Source organism: Pipistrellus hanaki (genome assembly GCF_964339955.1).
Source record: "Pipistrellus hanaki genome assembly, chromosome: 13".
Taxonomy (NCBI): Eukaryota; Metazoa; Chordata; class Mammalia; order Chiroptera; family Vespertilionidae; genus Pipistrellus; species Pipistrellus hanaki.
The window spans coordinates 56,565,456-56,590,220 of NC_140515.1; the positions used below are offsets into that span (position 1 = coordinate 56,565,456).

Sequence of the window (24,765 nt, forward strand, 5' to 3'; positions counted from 1 at the left end):
CTGGAGTGTAGATAGGAATTGCTTTGAACTTGTAGATTGCGTTGTGCAGGTGACATTGACGACTTACCCAAATTAAGTCTTCCAATCCATAAACATGGGCTGATTTTCATTTCGTTAGGTCTTCTTTAATTTGCTTTAGCAATGCATTGTAGTTCTCAATGCCCACAACTTTCTCCTCTTTAGTAAATCTATTTCTAGGCATTTCCCTCTGAATAGATGGAATGGCTTCCAATGCATGCTGTTTAAAAGGAATCATTTTATTCATTTGCTTTTCAGATCATTGATTGCTGGTGTATAGAAACACAACTTATTTTTGTATATTGATCTTATACCCAGTAACTTTGATGAATTCATTTCTTAGCTCTAGTTGCTTGGTTTTGAGGATTCTACATATAGGATCATACCATCTGCAAACACAGACTTTTTCTTTTCCTTCTCAACTTGGATATTGTTTAATTTGTTTTCTTGCCTAATTGCTTTGGTTAGGCCTTCCAGTACAGTATTGAATGGCGATGGTGTTGCGATTATGATCCTAGGATGGGAGATTTCAGCATTTCCCTATTGAGTCTGATGTTAGCTGTAGGTTTTTCTTAAGTACTCTCTCATTTTGAGGAAATCCCTTTCCTATAAGTGTTTTCATAATAAAAGAGTTTTGGATTTTTGTCAGAATCCCTTTTTATGCAATAATTAAGATAACTATGGGATGTTTTTCCTTCTTTCTTAATGTGGTATATTCCAGTGAAGTGGCTGATTATCTTATGTTGAACCATCCTTGCATTTTCAGGACAGACCTCAGTTGGTCATGATGTATAAGCCTTTTAATGAGCTGTTGGGCCAGTGGTGATTTTTCCCCCTTGATGGACATTCGACAAAGCCCAGATATTATCAATGGTCACACCTGGAGGACGATGGCAATGGTATAGGTGTGTGGAGGCCAGGATGTTGCTAGATAGTCTGTGATGGACAGGCCAGAGCCCCTTCCCCCCACAGAGGATCTGGCCTGTCCATCCCAAGATGTCCACATGGCTCTGGTTGAGAAACTGAATGACCCCAAGCCTCCTTCCATTCCCCTGGCTAGGCCACCCTTCTCTCTCTATGTGGCATCTGGGCTCTCCCCCCTCAGCTTTCCCATAGCACCCCACCCTCTCCCACCCCTTCTTTTCATGCTCCCGCCATACTGACCTCACTTTGTGTCTTTTGTCAGGCACGTTATTATTATTATTATTATTATTATTATTTATTTATTTTTTTGCTTTACCCTCCACACATATGCTTCCTTCTGATCAGGTCCTTACAGGGGACCTCTCTCACTCCTGATCCAGTCTCTGGGTTTAACCTCTACTTATCCTTTGGTTCTCAGTTACCTCCTTTGGAAAGGCGTTCTGATTCTGCTAAGACTGAGAGAGGTACTTTCTTAGTATTTCCCCTCAGTGTCAGCACTGATTATATTATAGCATGTCTCAGAATTTATTACAACCCCAGGCTCATTTCTATAAGGTCTTAGAAGATGATACCCAACCTTTCCTGTTGTCATTGCTATATCTCCAAAACTTGGGTCTTGGCCATTTCTGTAATATATATTCATAAGAATAAATGAATGACTCGAGAATAAATGAATGGTGCAGCCAAAATGCTCTTTTCTTCATCTATAATCTTCAGGAAATGGAGTTGTTAAAAAATGTAAGTTACCCAAGACTGGTTTGGTTCAGTGGATAGAGCGTTGACCTGCAGACTGAAATGTCCCGGGTTCGATTCCGGTCAAGGACATGTATCTTGGTTGTGGGCACATCCCCAGTAGGGAGTGTGCAAGAGGCAGCTGATTGATGTTTCTCTCTCATCGACGTTTCTAACTCTCTATCCCTCTCAATTTCTCTCTGTGTAAAATCAATAAAACATATTTTTTAAAAAAATGTAAGTTAATGCTTTGTAGAGGGTCCTTCTCAGATAGGTCTGTGGAACAGAAAGAACAAATTAATATATTTCCATTTCAGTTATCCAAATCTTTACTCATCTGCCTCACTCATAACTGAACTATCAATATACCTGTGTTTGTTTGTTTTGAAGTATCCAATGATTGATCCAGTCTTTGTGCAGAGTCTGAGACACAGACCCCGAGTTGCAGAGCGCTCATTTATAGATTGGCTCTTGAATAAGTGATCAGGGCCACAAGCGAGGTTTGCGAGTGGAACCGGGGGCAGAGGAGAGCAGCTCTGCTCCGCCCTTGAAGTCACCAGGCTCGGTGCGTGGTTTCCAGGGACTTGCTGGCTCTCCCAGGCAGCGTCCAATTTGCGGAGAAAGAAACAGTGAAATGCCAGAGGCGCTGTGAGCGCCCGGCAGGTTCAAGCCAGGTCAGCGCGAAAATGACTGCTAAGCAGCCGCCAGCTTGTAAAATGATAGAGGGACTCATTCTTCCTTATTGCCCTTTACAAATATTAGCAAATAAGTCACCGTGTCAGCAGGGGCTGGAGCCTCGGCGCTGCCTGGAGGACCAGAAGTGTTTAAGTGAGAGTGGGCTGGGAGGCGGATTTCTGTAAATCAAAGGCCAGCCTTCCATGTAATCTCATCCAAGGATGGCTGCCCCATCCGAAGGGCTAGCTGGCCGGCCCCAAGGCTCCGAGGCGGCATCATCCTGTGGGAAAGGATGTAAGACAAGAAGCGAGCCACGTGGGGATTGCAGATTTCGGTGTTTGAGTTCTTCTATGTCATAGCATTTTCCAAATTCCAGCATCGCCCTGACCACCCACGGCACTGCAAAAGCCTAGAATCACAGGAGTCCTGGCCAGACGGAACAGGCCGGACTGTCTGCCTAGTCAGCATCCTGTTCCTTAGAGTACTCTTCTCTCTCCGGTGCTTGTCTAAATATTTAAATCCATAACAACTAGGGAACATTTCAGATTTCATTAGTTTACTCCACTGATAGGCGTTCTGATTGTAGAGAAAGGCAGATCCGTACTGGGTCTGGGGAAAGCAGCTTTATCCGTGTATACACATGTGCGTTGATTATGGCTGCTGGCTGGGATGGGTCCAGACTCATCCCCACTTCCGGCTCCTCAGACAGTGGGAGGATTTTCCTGAGGGACCACCTTCCCTCCCGGTTAACCTAAAGTACAGCAGTGACTCCTACCCTCACTCCAGGCAGGGCACTTCCTGCGATCACTGCTCCATTAACTTCCTCCTTCATGCTAATCACCTTCTTTATTCCTTGAGACTCTGCTGTCCTGTGTCTCCTGCACCAGCACCTCCGGACACCAGCTCCCGGGGGCAGGGACCGGTATGTTTTGGTCAAGGTCCTAACTCTGACCCAAAGAGCTCTGAGGAGGCCACTAACCAATCCCGGTTAAGTGCGATGCCTTGTGTTGGTTGCAGACACCACCTTTTACCTGCGTCCAACTGGAGGAGAGGAGAAAGGCTTTTCCAAGATTGCATCATGTTGACATTTAGAGGTTCCTCCCACGTGGGAAGGACAGAGGGACAGTCATCTGAAGGCAGCAACTGTCCCATGGATCCCAAATGCTCTCATCCCCTCCCCATCTGACCGGTCAATCCCACATCACTGGTTCCTCAACCACTTTAAACTGTGTGCATACAATTATATATATGGTGTGTATACAATCAGATACACGGTGTATATGTAACTGTACACCTGGCATATAGATATCACTTAGGATTTCTATATAGTATATATGTAATATATAATTTATTATATGTTATATATAACACATATATAAATTCAGGAGTATGTAATTCAACCTATGGGATTTATACACCAAATAGTTTCAGTTATACATATACAAACATGCAATTCTATATGTACCTATGATATAAACTATGTAAGTGTACATACTTTTCATCTATTTATACAGTCTTAGAAAAGCATTTCTTTGTTTATTTGCAAATGAACTAGAAAAATTAAAAATACCCATTTTTCTCTATTAAGGAATATTGTGACGTGGTTGTTTTAAAAGACACCCTGAGCACAGTTGGTGCTAAGTAGACAACAACCGCAAGAAAGGGAAATTCATTCCTTCGACTGTTAGGACTTGATATAAACGCTCCCGCTATATGCTCACAGCGCTGCTGTAGAAGGCTGTGAGGAGAAACATCTCAGAAGACTGGACTTGTGCATTGTAAGCCAGATCCATTTTCTATTATGTAAATTGTCTGAGTCCTCGGCTTTGTAAGTCAGATGTTTCTGTGCTGGTACGTACTGCCGGCGATATATGTACACGCATGGGCCTCTCTAAGTGACTCTATTTTATTCCCCCGCAATCGCGAGATTCCATCAGGGTCACGGCTAAGTAACCCTAAGCAATCACCCGACTCAGCGACACAAGCAGAGGACGTCTGTGGGGCCCATAAACCAGCTTCGTGTCTTGTAAACAGAAATAATAGGTTGATTGAATTTCTCTCACTGTAATCTGGTACTTGGATGTCGTGTGTTCTCAGTATTAAATATATCCTGTGGATTGAATTCCTGCCCACCGAGAAGAGACAATCTAACGAAGAACTAGAGGGTTTTCTCTATTCTTCCAGAACTTTTAGGACCTTCCATTAGGCTAAAGTGGTGGTTGAAGAGATAGTCTCAGCATGTGACTCTTCAGTATCTGATACAGATTATCAATGTTGCCTGGGTGTGTGGATACAAGAAACATAGATTGTTCCAGAAAAACACCTAGGAGAGGCCTGAATTTAAAATTGAGTGAGCACACCCTACAGGGCCCAGGAATGGCTGCCTACAAGGAGTGTCCCCAACAGCTTGACATCATTGGCCTCCCTTAGCTACTGCCAGCTCCTCCCCTGAGTGATTGGTGGAATGACAGACCACAGCCCTATCCACATCCATATCTCATCCTTTTGAAATTGCTTCCCTTCCTCTTTCAGATCACCATACAATTTTTCAGACTCCAGCCTTCTACCTCACATACACACTAGAAATATGTTTTGACGTATTGTAACATGATGCTTACTTTAGTGCACGAATTCCCTCCTGATGGCACCTTAGGTGACAAGATGGCAGGTGAGGCCACCCCGTGCTCCTCCCTTAACTGGGGGACAGCTTGGGGGTTCCCAGTCCTCAGCTCAATGGATGAGCGTTGACCTGTGAACCAGGAGGTCACAGTTCAATTCCCAGGCAGGGCAATTCGTAATATGCCTCTGGAGAGTTTGCAGATCATCTTGTCCACTGGCCTCCCACACCATGATATATTGGAGAAATGCATTCAGACAAGCCAAATGCATGCCTGAGGTCACACAGAAAATCAGAGACAGAGTCCAGTCCAATAGCTCATGTGTGTAGATGAAGGCTAGTCTCCCAGGGGCCTCAGGGGACATGATGACAGGGTTTAGAAGAGAGGATGTTCATGTTGGTTTCAGGAGATGAAGTTGCTACCTCCACACCCAATTCCGTTTTCTTCTGCTTGTCAACCGCCTCCCAGTGGTACACACACACACACACACACACACACACACACACACGTGTTACCATAGAGCACCATGCGTGTGGTACCTGCTTGTTTCTGACATTTTTGGTCAAATAAATGACAACATCAGAACTTCTCCTTTTCCCTTGAGTCATCCAAATGTATTCAAGTGGCAAACAGAAAGATATGGGGCTTTTACTGTTTCAGGCTTTCTGAGTGCCATTAAGTTCTATAAAGCTAATCTGCATAGGTAGTTTTTTTCATTTCTGATCTCATCCCACACTTATTTCAATATTGGAACAACCAGGGAGTACCGCCTTTTATTTGCATGGTTTTCCCTTTAGTGTTTATGTAAATGGCTACACGAGAAAAGGAGGAAAAACCAATTCCAAGAGGGGCATTAGAATAGTCCTGTCACTTGTGCTACTCTCGGGAACCACTAGGGACAAAAAGGACTTGTGTAAAAAGGGAAGTTATAGAACATTATCTACCTTGAGAGATGAGCTGAGTGCTCTTTCTTTAAAAAAAAAAAATACATTTTTATGAATTTCAGAGAGGAAGGGAGAGGGAAGAAGAGATCAATGATGAGAGAGAATCATTGATCGGCTGCCTCCTGTACACCTCCCATTGGGTCTTGAGCCCACCACCTGAGCATATGCCCTGACCTGGTTCATAGGTCAATGCTCAACCACTAAACCACACCGACCAGGCAGTAGTCATTGATTTAAAATCCCAGTTCATGCTTTTGAAATCTATTTACATCAGGCAATATTTGTTTGCATAAAATAAATGTTGTTTTCTTTCTTGACCTTGTTACCATTCCTGACATTACATAATAATCCCTTTTGAATACATGCGCACGCCCACGTACAGGTAGAGGCATGTTTCCCGAACGTGGAGTTGAACAATGGACTGAAAGGCCAAGGTTACCTTTCATGCAACTTATCTGGTCAAAGTCCCATCCCCTCTTATCTTCCCTTCATTTAATGAAAAAGTCAATTGCACAACAGGAAGATTGGCTGGTGGCAATAATATCGGTATTCCAGGAATACAAATCTTCGCTGGGGATGGCACTGATGGTATTTCAAGGCTCATGTGCATAACCCTCTGTCTAACAGACTCAGGGGTTCAACGACTGAGACAGAGCTGTCCTCCAGCTCTGCCCACCTCCCACCTCCACCCCCATCCAGAATTCCCCTTGTGACCCCGATAACTGATACTAATACCATGAAAACCTGCCCACCTCTGGGTGACTCCTGTCCTGGGAAATGCACCTTTCTCCATGAGGACAACCTAGATTTGCATGAGAGTTTAATGCTCCCAGAAGTGACTCTCAGCCAACAATGGGTGGAGAATGGATAACGGAACCTCACCATCAGCTGGGAAAATCAAACATTATTTGGTACCCAGCTCTCCCCATGGAGACTGAGACCGCATGACCACGCTGACAACTGGCCTGAGAGCAATCCTTACTGGTTTCCATCTCCCTCTGAGCAAGCCCCCTCCCTCCCAGGGCTGCATGGAATCACCTCCCAAGGGAACTCCTTGCTTTCAAGTCCTTGACTCACCGTCTACTTTGGGGGCCATTCGGAACAAGGAAATAGCACGTGATGCGTAGAGGAGTCCACCTGTGTGAAAAGATGCGCATTACACAGGTGAGCCTCTGCCCCTGGGCCCACAGGCACACCACTGGTCCCTCTCTGAGCTGGTTCATAGCAGCTGCTGCACACAGACTCAGCTGAGAGTAGGGGTCAGCGAGTCCTTTCTCAATGAGGACAGGACTTATTGTGGTATTTTGTCCGCAGAGAGCCTTTGAATGTAAACAATAGAGTTGAAATCATAGAATATAGTTGAGCATTGACCCATGACCCAGGAGGTCATGGTTGGATCCCTGGTCATGGAGTATGCCCGGGTTGTAGGCTCCATCCCCAGTAGGGGGTGCGCAGGAGGCAGCTCCTCAGTGATTCTCTCTCATTGATGTTGCTGCCTCTCACTCCCTCTCTCTTTCTCCCTTCCTTTCTGAAATCTGTCTACTTATGACTGCAAAGGAACTGAGAATGCTTTCTTTTTCTCACCCAGGAGGTGGGCCCCTTAAGGGGAGAGGCAGACCCTAGGGGTGTTCCCAAAAGCTAATGTCTGCAAAGACCTGCTCTGCCATCACCTTGTGATGGACATTCCCGTCACTTCAGGAAGTGCTGTCTGAGTCCTCCCTGTAAATGGCGTGTCCGCAGGGGAGATGGAACAACGTGACATCCGGCCTAGGAATTCAGCACTGGAGCTCAGAAGCAGTCCCGCCCAGTCTGATGGTCACATCTCCTGCCCAGTCCCGCCCTGGAATGCAGAGCAGGAGGGAGGGTCTTGCTGGTGCTGGTGGGCATGGTGGGTGGGCTTCCAGGGGAGCCATTCACCCTCACAGTCTGCCACAAGCTACAAGGGCCCGTGCTCCCCAAGTTCATGGCAGCCTGAGTGGTCAGTGAAGGGAGGGGCATCCCCGAAGGCAGACAAGCAAATTCAACCTATACTTTGACTGGAGTCAGGGGTTCCCTGCTCACCAGACTCAAGTGCAGCTAACAGGCAGGAATGAATGGGGGCCGCCTTCTCTGCGAGGCCAGGTAACCGCGGGCCCCTTGCACCCTGCGGCCTCCCGGGACTGGAAGGTTGCAGGCGGCCATTCATCACGCTCCAGGGGAATGGGGGATTTTAGTGACTGCTGGATCCATGCAGCTCAGTCTTCCCAGAACCAATAAAAACGCCCTTTGCCTTCTCTCCCCTCTATTACAAGTAATTGCTATTCATCCCGCAATGGATGTCTTGGAGGTGTCACAGAGCCGCGGCGTGCCTGGAGGATGGAACGTTGGAAGGAAGAACGGAGCCATCCATCATTGGCATTCAGGAGAAAACCCCCATTCAATGTTTGAAAGGCAGGTCCCCAGGAGGCAATAGAGAAATCAGGAACAATATTGGGCCAGAAATACGGCTCGGGCCGGGTCGGCAGGGAGCTGGTGTCAGGCGGCGGGGAGGGCGGCAGTTTGGAGGGGGAGACGTCGGGGCGCCGCTGTGTGTGCACTTTATTTATGTGTGCACACGCCGCCGAGCCGGTTGTTCTGGGAATAGGCGGGCAGATTAGGCCCGAAGCATCTCACATAGGCAGTTGTGCTTCTATTTCTTTCCCCCTGAAACCTCCTAGGCCCATCTTGCCGCAGGACCAAAATGTTTGCAAACTCCTATCTTTTCAAAGGCTGTTTGCAACCAACACGCCCCCAACATGGGTTGTGCCAGGCCCCGCGTTCCACGTGGGAGGCCCCGTGGCAGCCCTTGGTGACTGAGTGGCAGAAGCCAATGCCGTTGCCTTTCTCTGGGGAGCCACCTTTTCTGGGGCGTGCAGTTCTGTGGGCCCCTGGGCCACACACCCTGTGTGCAGGGGGCACAGCTGTGAAGGGGTGGGCCGGGCATCAGCGGAGCCGGAGTCACTCCGGGCAGCAGGGGCTGATCTGGCTGACTCTCCGGACTGCGGACAGGAGGCACCGGAAGGCCGTCAGTCCGGGCTATGCCTGCTGCTGCCTCCGCTCTCTGGCTCAGAAGGCCTAGTGTGTGACATCCTCGGCGATGATACTGATTCCATCAAGAGAAAAGGAGTCCCGCCTCTTACAATTATTCTTGTTTTTGGGTGGCTTTTTCACAGCCCCCCAAAGTGATGAGCGTGGTCTCCCCCGAGTATAGCCCTGATCAGCCAGTCACTGGGTGAAGTGATGCAATCCCTGTGCCCACGTGATTTTCTTCACTTCCCCACTTTGAGTTGTGTTGTTTTGGAGATCCCAGCCCCTCACCCTGGATTCTGCAGCCACAGGGTTGGCGGGCCACAGCCCATTCGGTGAGGGCAGGGCTGCTGGGGAGCTCACCCCGGGGACAGGCAGGTGGGGGAGAAGGTGGAGAGCCCATGCTCCCGGGGCGGGGCCTCTGCGCTCAGCTGAAGGTGATGGGGACGTGGGCACAGGGTCCCCCTGACGCCTCCTACAACCCGAGCAGCAGGTGCTCCCTCTCCTGCTGTGATGATCATGGAACTGGGGCTCAGAGGTGAGGGGACATCCTCGGAGGCCACCACGCTGTGAAGTAGGTTCTGAGAGAGAAACCGGACTGTCCGGGTTTGAAGCCGCCCTTGGCGCTGGCTGAACCCCGCCCCGTGGTGACAGGCTCCGGGCTGACAGCCCTGAACGGGCTGCCCTGGCCGGTCCACCTTCAGCCCAGGCCGCTCTCCCAGACACAGACAGTAAGTCGGGTCCTTCTTCCACGAGAGCCTTTAACAGCTCCCTCCCCAGAGCCGTTCCCTCCGCAGCCAAACACACTCATTTCTGCCCACCGACCAGGCCACCAGCCACTCCAGCATCCTTGCCCCGCACCCTGGACGGGCTCCAGTTTGTGAAAACCCCCCTTGAGACCAGGCCACTTGGGGAGAATAACCTCTACGTGTCTGATGGCGCAGGTGGAGGCGGGAGTAGCGCCTCCCCGCTCTGGCCATGAACTTGTGTTCCTATAACCGGGCAGACGCGTTGTTGGCCACCACGGGAAAGAAGCCAGTATTGAACGCTGGGGGTTTCATGGTTTTTTTTTTTTTCTTTAACTTGAATTGATGTAAAATCACTCTCCCCGGATCCACTCCTCTTCTGAATAATGTAAGGAGATCACCGTTGTCAAGCCAAGTACAACCCAATCCATAGTCTTATTAAACACCATGTTATTAGATTGAGGTACTGTTTTGGCCTGGACGGATTTGTTTTATTTGGCTTCTCTTTAATTTGACAAATGTAGCAAAGCAGGAGAAAAAGACCAATTCCCCAGTCTGCTTTTTATTTAGCCTGTAAAGAAATAAAGGTTTTTTGTGTTTTTTTTTCCTTTATGGCTCCAATATTCCCCAGATAAATCTGTGTATCCTTCCCCCCAAACAAAGCAAAACAAAATAATGTTTCCTATGCATACTTATTGTAATAGGATCATTCTGCAACTCTTCTTATTTTATTTCTGCGTGTTTAGTTGTTGCTGTTGAAATGTATGAAGAAGCCAAATAGTGAAGAGAAAACTGTCTGCCCCTGGTTGTCTGACATATATGTTTGGCTTCTGTGCATCTACTCATTCTTTTTTTTTAAATACCTTTTTTTTATTGATTTCAGAAAGGGAGGACGAGGGAGAGTGAGATAGAAACATCAATGATGAGAATCATTGATCGGTTGCCTCCTGCACACGGTCTACTGAGAATGGACCCCACAACCCGAGCATGTGCCCTGACCAAGAATCCAACTGTGACCCCCTGGTTCATAGGTTGATGCTCAACCACTGAGCCACACTGCCTGGACCAGAGTATAGGATTTCTGATGCCTACAGCTTGGTGCTCTGCTTTAAAAAAAAGAAAAAATATGTAGGAATGACTCTGTTAAAATAACAGATGTATGCATTTGCTTTGTGTTGTTAACAACTTAGCATGTAATCAGGCCGCCTCCTCCAGGAAGCAGAGCTGCGTCTGTGATTGCACTGAGCTGTCGCCTCCTGGCTGGCTGCTCATCCATCCTCTGCCTGGACGGCCTGTTTGGAGAGCTGGCAAAACAGGTCCCCTTCGCGAGAGCACTAGATCCTGAGCACACAGAGGCTACGGCGCAATTCATCTCGCCCCTGTGCCTGGCTCCGTGGCGGCTGGCGTTCCCCAGTCTAGCCCAGGCTTTCTCGGATCATACATATTTCATTTTTAAATTTGTTATTGATTTTCTTCGGTAGTAAATAACCCCGTGAGTGCTGAGGTGGGGACTCTGTTGTAAAAATTATGACAGGTCTCCTCCTCTGTCTGGCCCTGGGTTGTTGTCTCATTCTATCCGGTGGGTGTGGAACAGCGGGGCTACCTGGAGAAAATGGATTTGGGGTTTGTAATTTATGTGCTGTAGTTAATTAACTGGTCAGTTCAAAATGAAAGGGCCATCGTACTGAGCACACTCGCTCTGATGATGAGCACGTCACTGGAGAACGGATCTGATCCCGTTCTTCCACATCCAAGCAAAGGTGCTCCACCTAGAGCCGCCGTGGTTCCCAACCGTCCTAAGGCCGCAACCCTTTCATACAGCTCCGCATGCTGTGGTGACCCCCAACCATGACATTATCCTCATTGCTATTTCATAACTGTAATTTTGCTACTGTTATAAAGGGTAATGTAAATACATCTGTGTTTTCCGATGGACTTAGGCGACCCTGCTAGCCGTTGGGAACCGCTACAACACAAGCAAGACAGGAGGGCGAGGAACGGCCAGTCTCCCCTGGACTATCCCTCCCCCAGCCCTTCTCTCGCTCTGCGTTAGCAAAGCCATTTCGTGGCCGTTTCTTTTTCCTCCATCCAAAGTGAGCCCACGGTTTCGGAGAGCAGAGGGGCGCGGCACAGGTGTGGTTTGGAGTGTGGTAAGGAACGGGTGTGTTCATGAGTACAGCTCTCCATCACCACATGGCTGTCATGTGGAGGCGCCCTCAGAGGGCGAAGGGTCTCAGGTGGAGCAACTCGGATACAAACAACTTCCCTTGCCCGCCCGCCTTGTCACGGAGCATGCACCCCCTCACCCCGCACCCCAGTACCTCGAGTTCCCGGTGGGGGTGTGGCTAGCGAGCACCCGCTAGGACTCTTTGTGCTCCTCTCAAGGTTGTATTCAGAGCTTTCCAGGCCACCCACCTGCCCCATGGTCCCAGTGCCAAGAGGATTGGAAAACTCTCATGAAAGAAAAGAATCAGAGATGCCTTCTCTCTCTGGCCCCTCCCACCATGCCTCATGGCTTCTGAGCAGAGCACAGTGGATGGTGGCACCCCCTCTGAGAGTCCCCCGCTGCCTGAGGCCTATCCAGCCGACCTGGGCCCTCCCTGATTCTCCCTGGCTTCCTGGCCACTGCACCACATGGGCACACCAAGTGGTTTTATGGCCAGGGGATAACCGGAGCGATGGCTTTCCATCTCTAAAAATGTGCCTATTCTGACCCCGAGGAATGTTGGTGTTGTCTGGGATGAGAAGAACTGGGGTTGGGTATGACCTGTCCGTCACAGGAATTCTCTCTGGATTCTCTCTAGGCCTTCTGGGACAGGGGCTGGCTGAGGCTGCAAAGCCAGAAGGGGTACTTTGAGGGCAGGACACTCCCAGGCTAGGGGAACTCCAGCATGGAGGACTGTTTTCTGACAGCCCCCGGGGGATTTTTGCTGAATGTGCATACCTGGGTCAGAGGGCCGCCGTCCCAGCATCCTTCACCCGATGTCCTCGCAGCCAGGTGTGCGGGAGGGTTTAGGATGCATCAGCAGGGGTGAGCACTGACCTCCCCGGAGCTCTTAGTCTGTTAGGGGCAGAGGGAAATACCTTCAGTGTCCAGGCCGAATCGTGTTCACTCCCGCCTGTTTGGCACAGAGCGTCCATTGGCGGAATGGAAATAAAGAGTCAGTTGGGTTCCTGTGAATCTCTAGTTACAAAACCGGCGGAGGACCAGATCTGCCCAGCTATAGTGTGCAGGCCTTTAGCAGCGTGGTACAGGCTGGTATGAATTCAGAAGAAGCCTTCAGTGGGTGAGGGCTCTGTTGTAAGCCAACATTTTCGGTTCAGCAGAAAAACAGAAATATTCATATTAAGTTGAATGAAATTGACCCAACAACATCACAATGATGTAGGGCGGTTTTACCACAAAATGAATTTTGTCACCCAACTTGTAAAGGTCTGACACATTTCAGAGACGATTTTGGAACAATACATATCCTTTGTTGTTGTTAATCCTCACCCAAGGATATTTTTCCATTGATTTTCAGAGGGAGTGGAAGGGAGGGGGAGAGACACACACAGAGAAACGTAGACCTGAGAGAGACACATCCATTGGTTGCCTCCCACACAGGCCCGGACCAGGGCGGTGCGTTGAGCCGGGAACCCAGGTGCCTGCCCTTGACTGGAGTCAAACCCGGGACCCTTCAGTCTGCAGGCCCACAGTCTGTCCACTAAGCCAAACTGGCCAGGACGACACATATTCTTTTGTTGACGTGTGTGAAATGGTCATGTTTGCATGGAGACATTCCATGAGAGAAAGAGGAAAACGCATGGTCTAAAGGGGACAAAGTCTGTCCAGTGAAACAGAACAATGACCTTAGCTGTTGAACTTAACCACGATGTTGACATCCTCTTCTAGGGGCCAGAATGATCTGGGAAGATCATGTGACCCGCAGACCTCACCTGATAGGGAGTGCTGGGGACGTGTGGTGGAAACTCTTTCTGAGCTTCCAGAAGTTATTTTAAGTTTCCCACTGGCCTCCTCTGTGTTAGGGTTCAAGGGAAAGAAATCCTGTGGTTGTTTGGCGAGTCAGTGACCAGCACACATTTTACCTGCTGACTACCTCCACCCCATTCTGCTGGGAGGACATAACCAGCCTCTTCTTATCTGGTTTGTTCTCATGGAACCAGAGGGTTCTCCTTTCCTGGTCAAGTGAAACTTTTAAAAAATGGAACTTTTGCAAATGACGACAGATAGATAGATATGAGCTTCTTAGGCTCTCTCTACACAGCATTGCCATGGGGCACACTCCTGGGCTTTGCCCGCATGATGGGCGCTGAGAAGCAATCAGATGGTAAAGGCGATATTTGCTATCAACCTATACACAGGGTTGAATCAAGCCATCAGAGACTATTAGAGCTGGGAGGAATTTTAAGGTCAAACCCTTCCATTCTCCTAGGACAGCGGTCGGCAAACTCATTAGTCAACAGAACCAAATATCAACAAGACAACGATTGAAATTTCTTTTGAGAGCCAAATTTTTTAAACTGAAACTTCTTCTAATGCTACTTCTTCAAAATAGACTTGCCCAGGTCGTGGAATTCTGTGGAAGAGCTACACTCAAGGGGCCAAAGGGCCTCATGTGGCTCATGAGCTGCAGTTCGCCGACCATTTTTTTTTCCAGAGACTGCTACTTATATTCCTTATATTCCTCATTTTTTCTTCAATGCATTACCATATTTACCTCATGTAATTATTTAGCAATGTGTGTGTGTGTGTGTGTGTGTGTGTGTGTGTGATTGGTTTTGGTGTTTTATTAAATGTCCTTGTCTCTCATAAAACAGCAAGAATGGATATAAATATATACATAGATGTATACATAAATATTTATTGAAAAATTATAAATGAATGACTATGTGGAATGTGATTTCATTTAAATGTACGAAGTTAAAATTTTTGGTGTCAAATGAAGTAGAAAGGTGATGATGTAAGATATGAGAGAATTTGTGAATGGATGATATCAACTCAATATAACATAGTGACCTAAATATTGTTTATTTGGCCTTTGATTTTTTATTCCTTGTTTAAATCTGAAATCATTAAACTTAGACATTATAAAAACCTAAAGTTGAGTAGGGTCATTGTTTTTCAGTTTAAGTTGGAGTAATTAGTACCAGAAAGAAATGAAAGGTTATTAAAAGTTAAAAATACATCAGGAAATGATTAAAATGTCATTACTTACTAGTTTTACAGTTAAAATCCACATATTTCCAAAAGTATTTGAAATCACAGGAAAATACTCCCACTAAGGTTAAAAGTTACCAAAGGGTTCTATTGTTTGATATATAATAATTTTATCAAATGTGACCTAGCTGATTTTATTCTGTACTTTTTTGAGATTATGAGTTTCATGAGTCTCCAACTGGATTTGTCTTTGGAAGCAAAGGCCAAGCAAACACTTTATCTGGAGTTCATTTATCACTGGAAAGTATAAATGTCAAAGTGAATTAGAGGAAATTAGGACCTATTCCCATAGGAAAATATGTCCATATTTGAAATATCACACTTCCAGAAACTGATGTTCTGCTCTCTGTTAATTTGACTTCTAGTGACATTAGGAAAAATAAAGTTTCCTAATGAGCATATTATATATCTGTGATATCTACATATATAAAAGGCTAAGCAACCATCTGACCATCCAACCGGTATCTATGATGCAAAATGACCATCAGGGGCAGACGCTCAATGCAGGAGCTGCCGAACCATGGTGACTTGGCAGCAATGGTTCTTGGGTGACACAGCCTGGAACCAGAGAAGAGGGAGCCTGATTCAAGGGTGCATCACCCAAGAACTGCCCTCTCACAATCTAGGATCCCTTGAGGGATATCAGAGAGCCGGTTTCAGCCTGATCCCCATAGGCCATGCCCAGGAACCCCACCTGCTGGAGGGACCCTGCTCACTCTGCAGATGCCCTTCGAGCCTCAGCACTGCCCCAGGAGCAGCCGGCCAGGGAGGGACTGTGGGAGGTTGGCTCCAGGGCATGTCCAGCCTGTCTTGCCAGTCCTGCCCTGCCAGCCGTCTTCTAATAAATATCCTTTCAATGTGCATGAATCCATTTACCAGGGCACTGGTATCACACAATGCTCTAATATAGTGGTCAGCAAACTCATCAGTCAACAGAGCAGAAAATCACGGCTTGTGAGCCACATGTGGCTCATGAGCCGCAGTTTGCCGACCACTGCTCTAATATAATGAGTTATATTTTAGGAAAGTTATTTCTTTATTTTTCATAAATTAAAGGGGTATTTTTATCTTATTTTTATTTATTCAATTTATCGAGGTGACATTGGTTAATCGGTTTAATGCTTTCTAATGAACATATTCTCAACAACATTGACAAAAACACTATTGATGTTGTTTCATTTATGTTGATAGAAATATTTAAAAACCCAAGAAATGTATAAAATCACTGTATATATACACTGAGAGGCCAGATTATTATGATCTCTGAATGCAGAATAATCTGGCCACTCAATATGTGTGTGTATAAGGCTAATATGCAAATTGTTCCCTGGACCAGGAGTTTGACCAGCAGGCAGGCCTGCCAACCACCCACATCTCCTCCCCCCTAGCCAGGCTGGTCAGTCCCCTACCCATGCACAAATTCATGCACCTGATATATATATATATATATGTATATATATATATATATATATATATATATATATATATGCAATATTTTATTTTATTTCTAATGATGCAAAATACAATATAAAAACCAACAACAGAATTGAAGTAGTTGCTTGATTATGTTTTTAATTTTCTTTAACATTTCCAAAACACTGGACTTAAAATTATACTAACAAAAGTTTTAATCCACATGGAATACATTCAATATAAATATAACTTCATTCCAATTCATTAACTGCTACAGCAAATGTGATGGCAAATGAAATGTATATCAGAGGTGTGAACCAAAATTATGAAACTTTGCCAAATAGACACACATGTAAAACATGGAGCTTTAGTTGCTTTATTTTGTGTAGTGACATTTTAATGTTACATAAAAATGCAACAATTAATGTCTATTTTAAAGTACGCGTGTTGGCGTGTCTGTCATTTCATGGCAGATCTGTTTCTTTCAGACTCCGGGGATTCTGACCAAAACGCAGGCCTTCTCTCCTGCTGAGTTTATGAGGAACTTCGACTTCAGAAAGTGGCGATGAGGTTGCTATGGAAACTGGTAATTCTGCTGCCACTCATCGATGCTTGCACAGGTAGCATGTTCTATTGCTATAAAACTTGATTGATAATCTATTGGCATTTCATTTTTTTTTCAATAAGTGACACAGTTTTCAAATGTGTAACACATTATTTGAAAGACTAAGTGATAAGACGGTGAAGTGAATCTCTGTGGCTAATCCAGGGAGTTTAATAATATGAAGTGCTATTTTTTAAACAGAACTAAGGTTATTTTAATTATAAATGATCAAATATTAAATTTTTATAGAAAAGAACTACCCCTGCCAAGTCACTTTTGTGATTAAATAATTTTGTAATTTCCCTTAGACTGAATTCTTTCAGAAGTTAAAATTGACATATATATTTAGAATTTGGTGTGGTGAAAAAAAGCTATGTTTACATGGAAGGAACAGTGACATAGAATGTTATATCAGAACTAAATTAAATTTTGAAAATTTTCTATTTCTATTAGCTTGATTTGTCCAAGCTAAAAATGTCTGTGTATCAGTTAGCTTTTGCTTTGTAACAAATCTCCCCAAATCTGCATGGATAAAAAGAACAAATAACCATGTATTTAGTTTTCAAGTCTGTAGAGTGACGATTTAAAATGGGCTCAGTGGCCAAAGCCGGTTTGGCTCAGTGGATAGAGCATCGGTCTGTGGACTGAAAGGTCCCAGATTTGATTCCGGTCAAGGGCATGTACATTGGTTGCGGGTATATCCCCGGTAGGGGGTGTGCAAGAGGCAGCTGGTCCATGTTTCTCTCTCATTGACGTTTCTAGCTTTCTATCTCTCTCCCTTACTCTTTGTAAAAAATCAATAAAATATATTAAAAAAATAAAATTAAAAAAATAAATAAATAAAATGGGCTCAACAGGGCTGTGCTTTTGGTTTTGCTGGGGTGCATTGCCTCTGTAGTCAGTGACTGGGTCATCCTGGGCCTGGCTAGTCTAGGACATTCTCAGCTGAGACACCTGTGCTGCCACCACCCTGGTCCCAGCGTCCCCATCCTCTGTGAGACCTCACTCCTTCACACGGTGCATGCTCGGGTTCCAACCGAATGCAAGGTCTTCTGATGTCGAGCCTTGTAACTGAGGCAGTGTTGCTGTTGCTGCCTTCTCCTAGTTACCAGGACCTAGTGAAAGGCACAGGGCCATTCCGGCTTCATGGATCGGGACGTAGGTCCCATCCCTTGACAGAAACTGCAAAGTGGTACTGCAGTGGGGGCGTGGGAACAGTAAAGGGAGTGACGGCGTCTGCCTTGGTCACGAACCAGCCACAGTCTGTGAAGATCATAGCCTTCTGTTCTCAGCTGTCTTACCTGCATGAGCTGTCACAAAGTGTGGCATGGACTGGGTCCTCTGAATGTCAGAACAGCCCTCTTCCCACGGGCCAACTGGGCCCTGGGTGCTTCCCATCAGCTGGGCCCTGGGCACTTCTCACAAGCTGGGCCCTGGCACTTCCTACCATCTGGACCCTGGGCCCTGTTGATTTCCATCCTATATAATAAAATCCTAATATGCAAATAGACCGGACGGCAGAACAACCAATGGGACAACTGGTTGCTATGATTGTACACTGACCACCACAGGGCAGACACTCAACGCAGGAGCTACCCCTTGGTGGCCAGAAGCCGGGATCACGGTGAGTGCAGCAGTGGTGGCAGAGCCACTTCTGCCCCTATGGCCGTGCTAAAGAGCAGCAAGCTGCGCCATAAGGAGCAGTGCACAGGCAGGCAGTGAGGAGTGAGGGGTCCTGGATTGTGAGAGGAGTGTCCCTAAGCTGGCAGTTGGACATTCCCCAAGCACTCCTGGACTGTGAGAGGGCGCAGGCTGGGCTAAGGGGCAGCAACCCCTTCCCCCTGCTAGTGCATGAATTTTGTGCACTGGGCCTCTAGTGTATTCATAACAGGATAATAATAGTTTTGGAGAAACCCAGGAGCAAACAATCACTTACAGACCAGGAACACAGTAATTGTAAGAGCCAATCTACTGAATAGCATTTCCAAGAAGTGGAAAGATATACTGATCTTAAAAGCTATGGAAATGCTAACATATGCAGAAATCAATCGTTGGATTCAGAAAACCTTACAAATAAAGATATTTTCTACCACTGAGAACCCAGTGGCCAGGAGGGCTACAGTCCTATTTACCCAAAATTATTCTGTCACTTCCAATGCTGCAGCAAAGAATCAAAGTAAAAAAAAATAATAATAATAATAATGGCCCCTTTTTGTTAATTGATTTAAAGAGAGTCGCCAATTGTCCGTGTGTGAATAAGAATTCTATTCCTACACTGTAAAAATTTATCGAGTTGCCCTTTAAATATGTATAATTGAATCAGCATAGAATCTCTAAAAGACCTTTTGTGTTTAATTAAAATATGCTGTCCTCAGAACACATATTAGATCTGAGACATTCTCCAGTTCTTTTGTTAATTTTTATTTATTCAAATAGAATGTGATTCAATGCGTCCTTTTGCTTTATTCTAAAGGGGGAAAAATAATCGTATATCCTTGGTGTATAATTTCCTTGTGAAGTGCAGGTAGGGCCCTCTTTTTAAAGCCACAGCTATTTGAATAAGATCTTCTCAGCTGCACGCTGCTCCGAGGTGAGGAAACTGGAGATGGACACAAAACAAATCCCTATACATCTGTTTGTTGAGTTAGAGAGTTCCAGGCCGGCTCCCTACATGCAGTTACTACGTTAGTTTATAAAATCACATGAATTTATTGTCCGATGATAATATCCTACTTCTATGCAAATGCATTATCTTTGATTTCCCCAAACATACTTTTTACTCATTCTGAAAGGCCGAGTCTTTTTCGCTATTGTGCTTTTTCCTTCCTCTTTTCCCTTCTCTCATCTTCAAAACGTTGACGTTTTCAATCTGCCCGCGCTCTAAATCGCCACTTCAAATGTTAGTCCCAGCCGCACCGCCTGTTTAAATTTTTTAAACAAATTTACAACCGCTCTAGCACTTTTACTACAGACCCTGGCCTTGGAGCCTTGACTCAGAATCCTAATCATCGGAGCATATGATTCTGGGACATTTTTCAAATGATCGGTGTTTAAAAGTCTCATTGTTTTAGTTTGGCATTTTTAGACGATTAGAAGAAAACCAAGGCCCATTTTACTAAGAAGCTTTATTGTGAATAATATACTCTTTAATTAGTTCATGAGTGTGTGTGATAGGCTGGCATCACCCCCCAAAATAGCCAGCTCCTAAACTCTGGGGCCCGTGAATTTTACCTTACAGTGGCACGGGGTAGACAGAGCTGATGATGCTAGAGACCATGGGCTAGGTAAGTTGCCCGGGACTTCTGGCTGCGAACTTTACAGAGGGAGGCGGGTAGAGGCTGGCAGAGGCCGTGTGAATCCAGGCCGACAGGGATGTGGAGAGGTCAGGCTGCTGACCCTCATGTGGAGGAAGGGACCCTGAGCTGGGAGTGTGGCGGGGAGGGGCGGAAGCTAGATGGTGGACCAGGCAGAGGAACAGGTGCATCCGCCCTGCACCGCCCTGCACCGCCCTGCACCTAGAGCCCCCAGCCCTGGGGAGAGCGTGGTTCACGCCTGGGAAACCCCTTTTGGGCTTCGGACCGACTAAACTGTGAGCAAATACACGCGTGTTGTTTTAAACCACCGAGTTGTGGTCATTTTACGGAAGCCATGGGAACTAACGCACTGTGTTTCCTCCTCGCGGGAGCATACGCCAGCAGGGGGCATGTTTCTCCCTGTGCCGGAATTAGACACTTGCTGAATGAATGAGTGAATGAATGAGTGAATGAATGAGGCTCAGTGTTGTTGGTCTCAGGTGGAGTCTCGTCAGCAAGAGCACAATCAGTCATGTAAGTTCTTCTGAGGAGGAATGGGTGCCGCCTGCCCTACGCCACTGCCGGATTATGGGGTGACGGTTTCAGAGACGGGGCTGTGGTGATATTTAAGTTTCGGGCGAGGCCCATTTGGACGTAAACTCCATGAGGACAGGGATTTCCTCCTGCGGGACTCGCTGCCGCTTCTCCATCACCCAGCAGAGGGGCTGTACATGTTTGCCAAATAAATGAGAGAGAGCAGTGCCCTCAGGTCAGCAGGTGAGTTTCAGGACTTCGGGCGGGCCAGGCACCAAGCTAGATGTTCGCCTGCAACCACGCTGGGCCTTGGTCCCTTCCCTCTTCATCTCACAGCCTCTACACAGCAACCAGTAGGAGACAGAGAGCCCTGGCCATGTGCATCGGGTCCTTGGGAGCTGTCCCATGTGCACGGAGGTCCGCAGGTTCGATTCCCTGTTGGGCCACACGCCCGGATGGCAGGCTGTCTCCAGTGCGGGGCGTGCAGGAGGCAGCTGATCCATATTTCTCTCTCACTCTGATGTTTCTCTCGCTCTCCCTCACCCTTCCTCTTTCTCTAAGAAAAACCAATCTAAATATATTTAAAAGAATAATGGCAACAGAGAAATAAATCCAAGTTGCTGCTTGAGTAGCAAGCAGGGAGCAGGTGACATCGGCTGTGTTGTCAGCCACCCTCTTCTGGGAAGAATCTTCAATGTGATTGGGGAGCCACTCTTTCCCGTCAGGCTTTGCGGCTCCTGTGGGTGGACCGACCTCATGGGTCAGCCAGCTGACATGTGACGCCCCTCCCCTCCCCCCCCACACTGACGGGTTCCCGATGTGTTCTATCTGGGCAGATACTTGGGGACTTTGCTAAAACGAAATGACAAAGAGGCACTCCCAGGTGCTGTCCCGGGGAGCGGGAGGCGGTACCCAGGGCCAGCTTGGGGAGGCGGCCTGAAGGAGGAATTCACGCGGGATGGAGGGGAGGCACCGTTCCTGACTTGACCTTGGGGACTTTAAGTGACCCAAGCCCACCGGGTGGCCCGGTCCCCTGGAGGCCAATGTCAGCTGAGACGCTGTCCCTCGTGGTGGAAGAATCCGGTCTTCTACAGATCCGAACATTTGTTGATGCAAATTTTGGAAGATGCTGAGGTTGAGTTAAAATAGAAACTGGGATCAGCATCTCCTCCCCGCTGGGAATGGGAAACAGAGCAACACGGAGGGAAAAAAAGGCACCGTTTCTGCCGGAGGAAGAAAAAGATCCCGGGTTTAATGAGGCTCCGACGGGTGATGTGAGCCCGAGGTTCTGGCCGCCCACAGGCCTTCGGCAGGAAACACGCAGTGCTGTTTGAGCAACGCAGGGGCCACGGCGGCAGGGAAGGGAAACGTACAACGCGGAGGCCATTGTCTATTTCTTTTAGTGCATGGGGAGCGTGCATGGAGAGAGAGTTTACTCACACATAAACACGAGCCGGAGTGGCTGGCCCAGGCGTGATGGGTGTGAAGCAGGGGCTGGGGGAGTGCGGGGTCGGATCCTATGGAGGTTAGAAGGTCCTCAGGGTAGGGTTGGGGGGAACCCAAGCTTTAACGATGTGGTTAACTGTTCCATTTCCCCATCGTGGGCAAAGGCTCAGAATAGTCCAGATGCTGTTCTTTCTTTACATTGTTGACATTTTATGTAAAATTTGAGACATTAGAGGCAGATTTAAAGGTCAAACCGTTAGAGTTTCTGCCCTAGCTGGTTTGGCTCAGTGGATAGAGGATAAGCCTTCAGATTGAAGGGTCCCAGGTTCGATTCTGGTCAAGGACAAATGCCCAGGCTGTGGGCTCGAATCCCAGTAGGGGGTGTTCAATGATTCTCTCTCATCATTGATGTTTCTCTCTCTCCCCGCTTCCTCTCTGAACTCATTAAAAATATATATATATATTTTTTAAAATGTGAGTTTCTAAACGTTAACTAAGCACCTGACTAATAAGGTAAAATTATAGCTAAATCACATGCTCTCCATGTTATGGCGTGTGCTGTACATGTCATGAGGTGTCTAGGCTCAGAGATGGCAGGAGTTCAAACCCAGGGCAGCATTGATGTTCTGCCTAAGGGCATCCTGAAGGTCACTGGCTGGTGTTACAGACTCAGACATAATAAGAGAGGGCCACATCACTGGTTATGATGGATTTTACTTCGGTGACATTCTGTATTCATAAGAATTCCTGCCTAACATGTTCACTTTTAACTCTACTATTTTAACAAAACCCTATTGTTTAAATGGTAGTTTTAAAAAATATGTGTTTTGTGGTTTTTTATTTTATTTTATTTAGAGAGAGAGGACAATTAGTTGAGAGGAAAGAGAGAGAGAAATAGAAACATGGATGTGAGTGAAACACTCATCGACTGCCTCCTGCACGCTCCCTCCTGGGGATCGAGCCTGAAACCGGGCCATGTTTCCTGACCAGGAAAGGAATCTGGAATTGGTGACCTTTTGGTGCAAGAGCTGATGCTCAACCACTGAGCCATGCTGGCCTGGCCAAATGCAGCATTTAAAACAGCACTCTTGGCCCAGGCGTTTTATAAGTGGATTATCAGCATATTTGCTCTGTCATGGGCTGAGCATCTCCTTACGAATCCTGTAAGACTATGGACTGAACACCCCCAGTCAGTCCCGAAGTCCTGGCGATTCGGAATACGACTCGGCTTTTTCCCAGATAAACCGACCGCTTCGAGGTAGTGGCCGTGGACCCAGCGCACCCTGAGGCCAAGCAGCACCCAGGCCTCCGTGGGCGTTCTGACCGGGCGGGACCCCATCAGAGCTTCCTGAGAAGGTTTCCCCACCATGGCAATCACTCCCGGACACACGGAGACTAGAATCTGAAGAAGACTTTCCTGAACCATTTGCAATGCCACGTCTATTGACAGAGGAACCTTCATTCCTTTCAGGACGGCTCCCAAAGCTATTGACTCTGAAGACGCGAATGAAGGCGCTTTGGGGACATACACCCATCAAGAAAAAATAAATAAAACCTGTGTGTCCTCACGTGACACAGCTTGCCATTTCACTAATGGTCCAGCCGGAAAGGGAGTCTGGCACCACCCTCCTCCTCCATCCTCACCGCCCGCGGACTGGGGTGGGGGTGGGGGGGGAGCGCGCGGGATGGGCGGTACGCAGCGCTGCTTGGGTGTCCCTCCCTCAAACACAGCCTTGCACTGATTGAGCCCCAGAGAAAATGAACGCCCCGAGAGAGAAAGCCACAAGAACGGGCCGTTTTTCTTAAAAGAAGGTGATGGATCACATGGACGACCTTGCACATTGGCGCCCTAATCAGGCCGCTCTGCTGAGGATCCCAGGGGCACATAACGGATGTCCCCCGGGATGAGCGGGATGGATACTTAACCCCGTGCCAGCGCAGCCGCACTCAGCACCAGCCTCCCTCGGATTGCTGTTAGGTCACGGGGCCGCAGGCCCACAGCACCCGCGGTGTGTGTAAGTCAAATGACCCCGGGCGTGTCTAATGGAGGCGCTTCAGAAACGCTGACAACGCCCTTTCCATCCACCGCCTCCCGAGAAGGCGGTTCCAGGACCATCAATGCTTCCTCCAGCCATTGGCCTCTAAATGACATTGTGTTCCGGGGCAGATAACAACGTGGGAACCGTGTTCTGCTGTGTCAGCACCCGGAGGTGATGTGTGTGTGTGTGTGTGTGTGTGTGTGTGTGTGTGTGTGTGAGGTGTTCCTGAGGACGTGGGCTGTGGGAGCTCACGTTGTAGTTTAGGTTGTATTTTATCTCAAGGTGTATCCATTCATTCCTTTCCAGCCTCAGGGTTATCTGTCAACTCAACCCCATTCCCTGGCCCCAAGATTCTTCTAGAAGTTTCCTAGGTGTCCCCTGTTCCGAGACATCCTCTGTGTCCTTCCCAGGACGCCGTGTATGGACACAGACTCCCACGCAGACAAACCTTCATGAAGACACGATGTTGGCACTGCCCTGTGACAGACCCTGTCTCCTGGGACGTTGTTCAAA

The 24,765-nt window shown here is 47.3% G+C and overlaps 1 protein-coding gene across 1 annotated transcript in view; it reads left to right on the plus strand.

Moving 5' to 3' along the window:
* The window catches only part of CNTN6 (contactin 6), a 156,782-nt gene that overhangs the window by 18,615 nt on the left and 113,402 nt on the right, over window positions 1–24,765 (plus strand). The window contains exon 2 of the mRNA XM_084902268.1: window positions 16,825–16,956. Within this exon, the coding sequence (XP_084758394.1) occupies window positions 16,902–16,956 (55 nt within the window). The 5' untranslated portion in view covers window positions 16,825–16,901. The remainder of the gene's footprint in view (window positions 1–16,824; window positions 16,957–24,765) is intronic.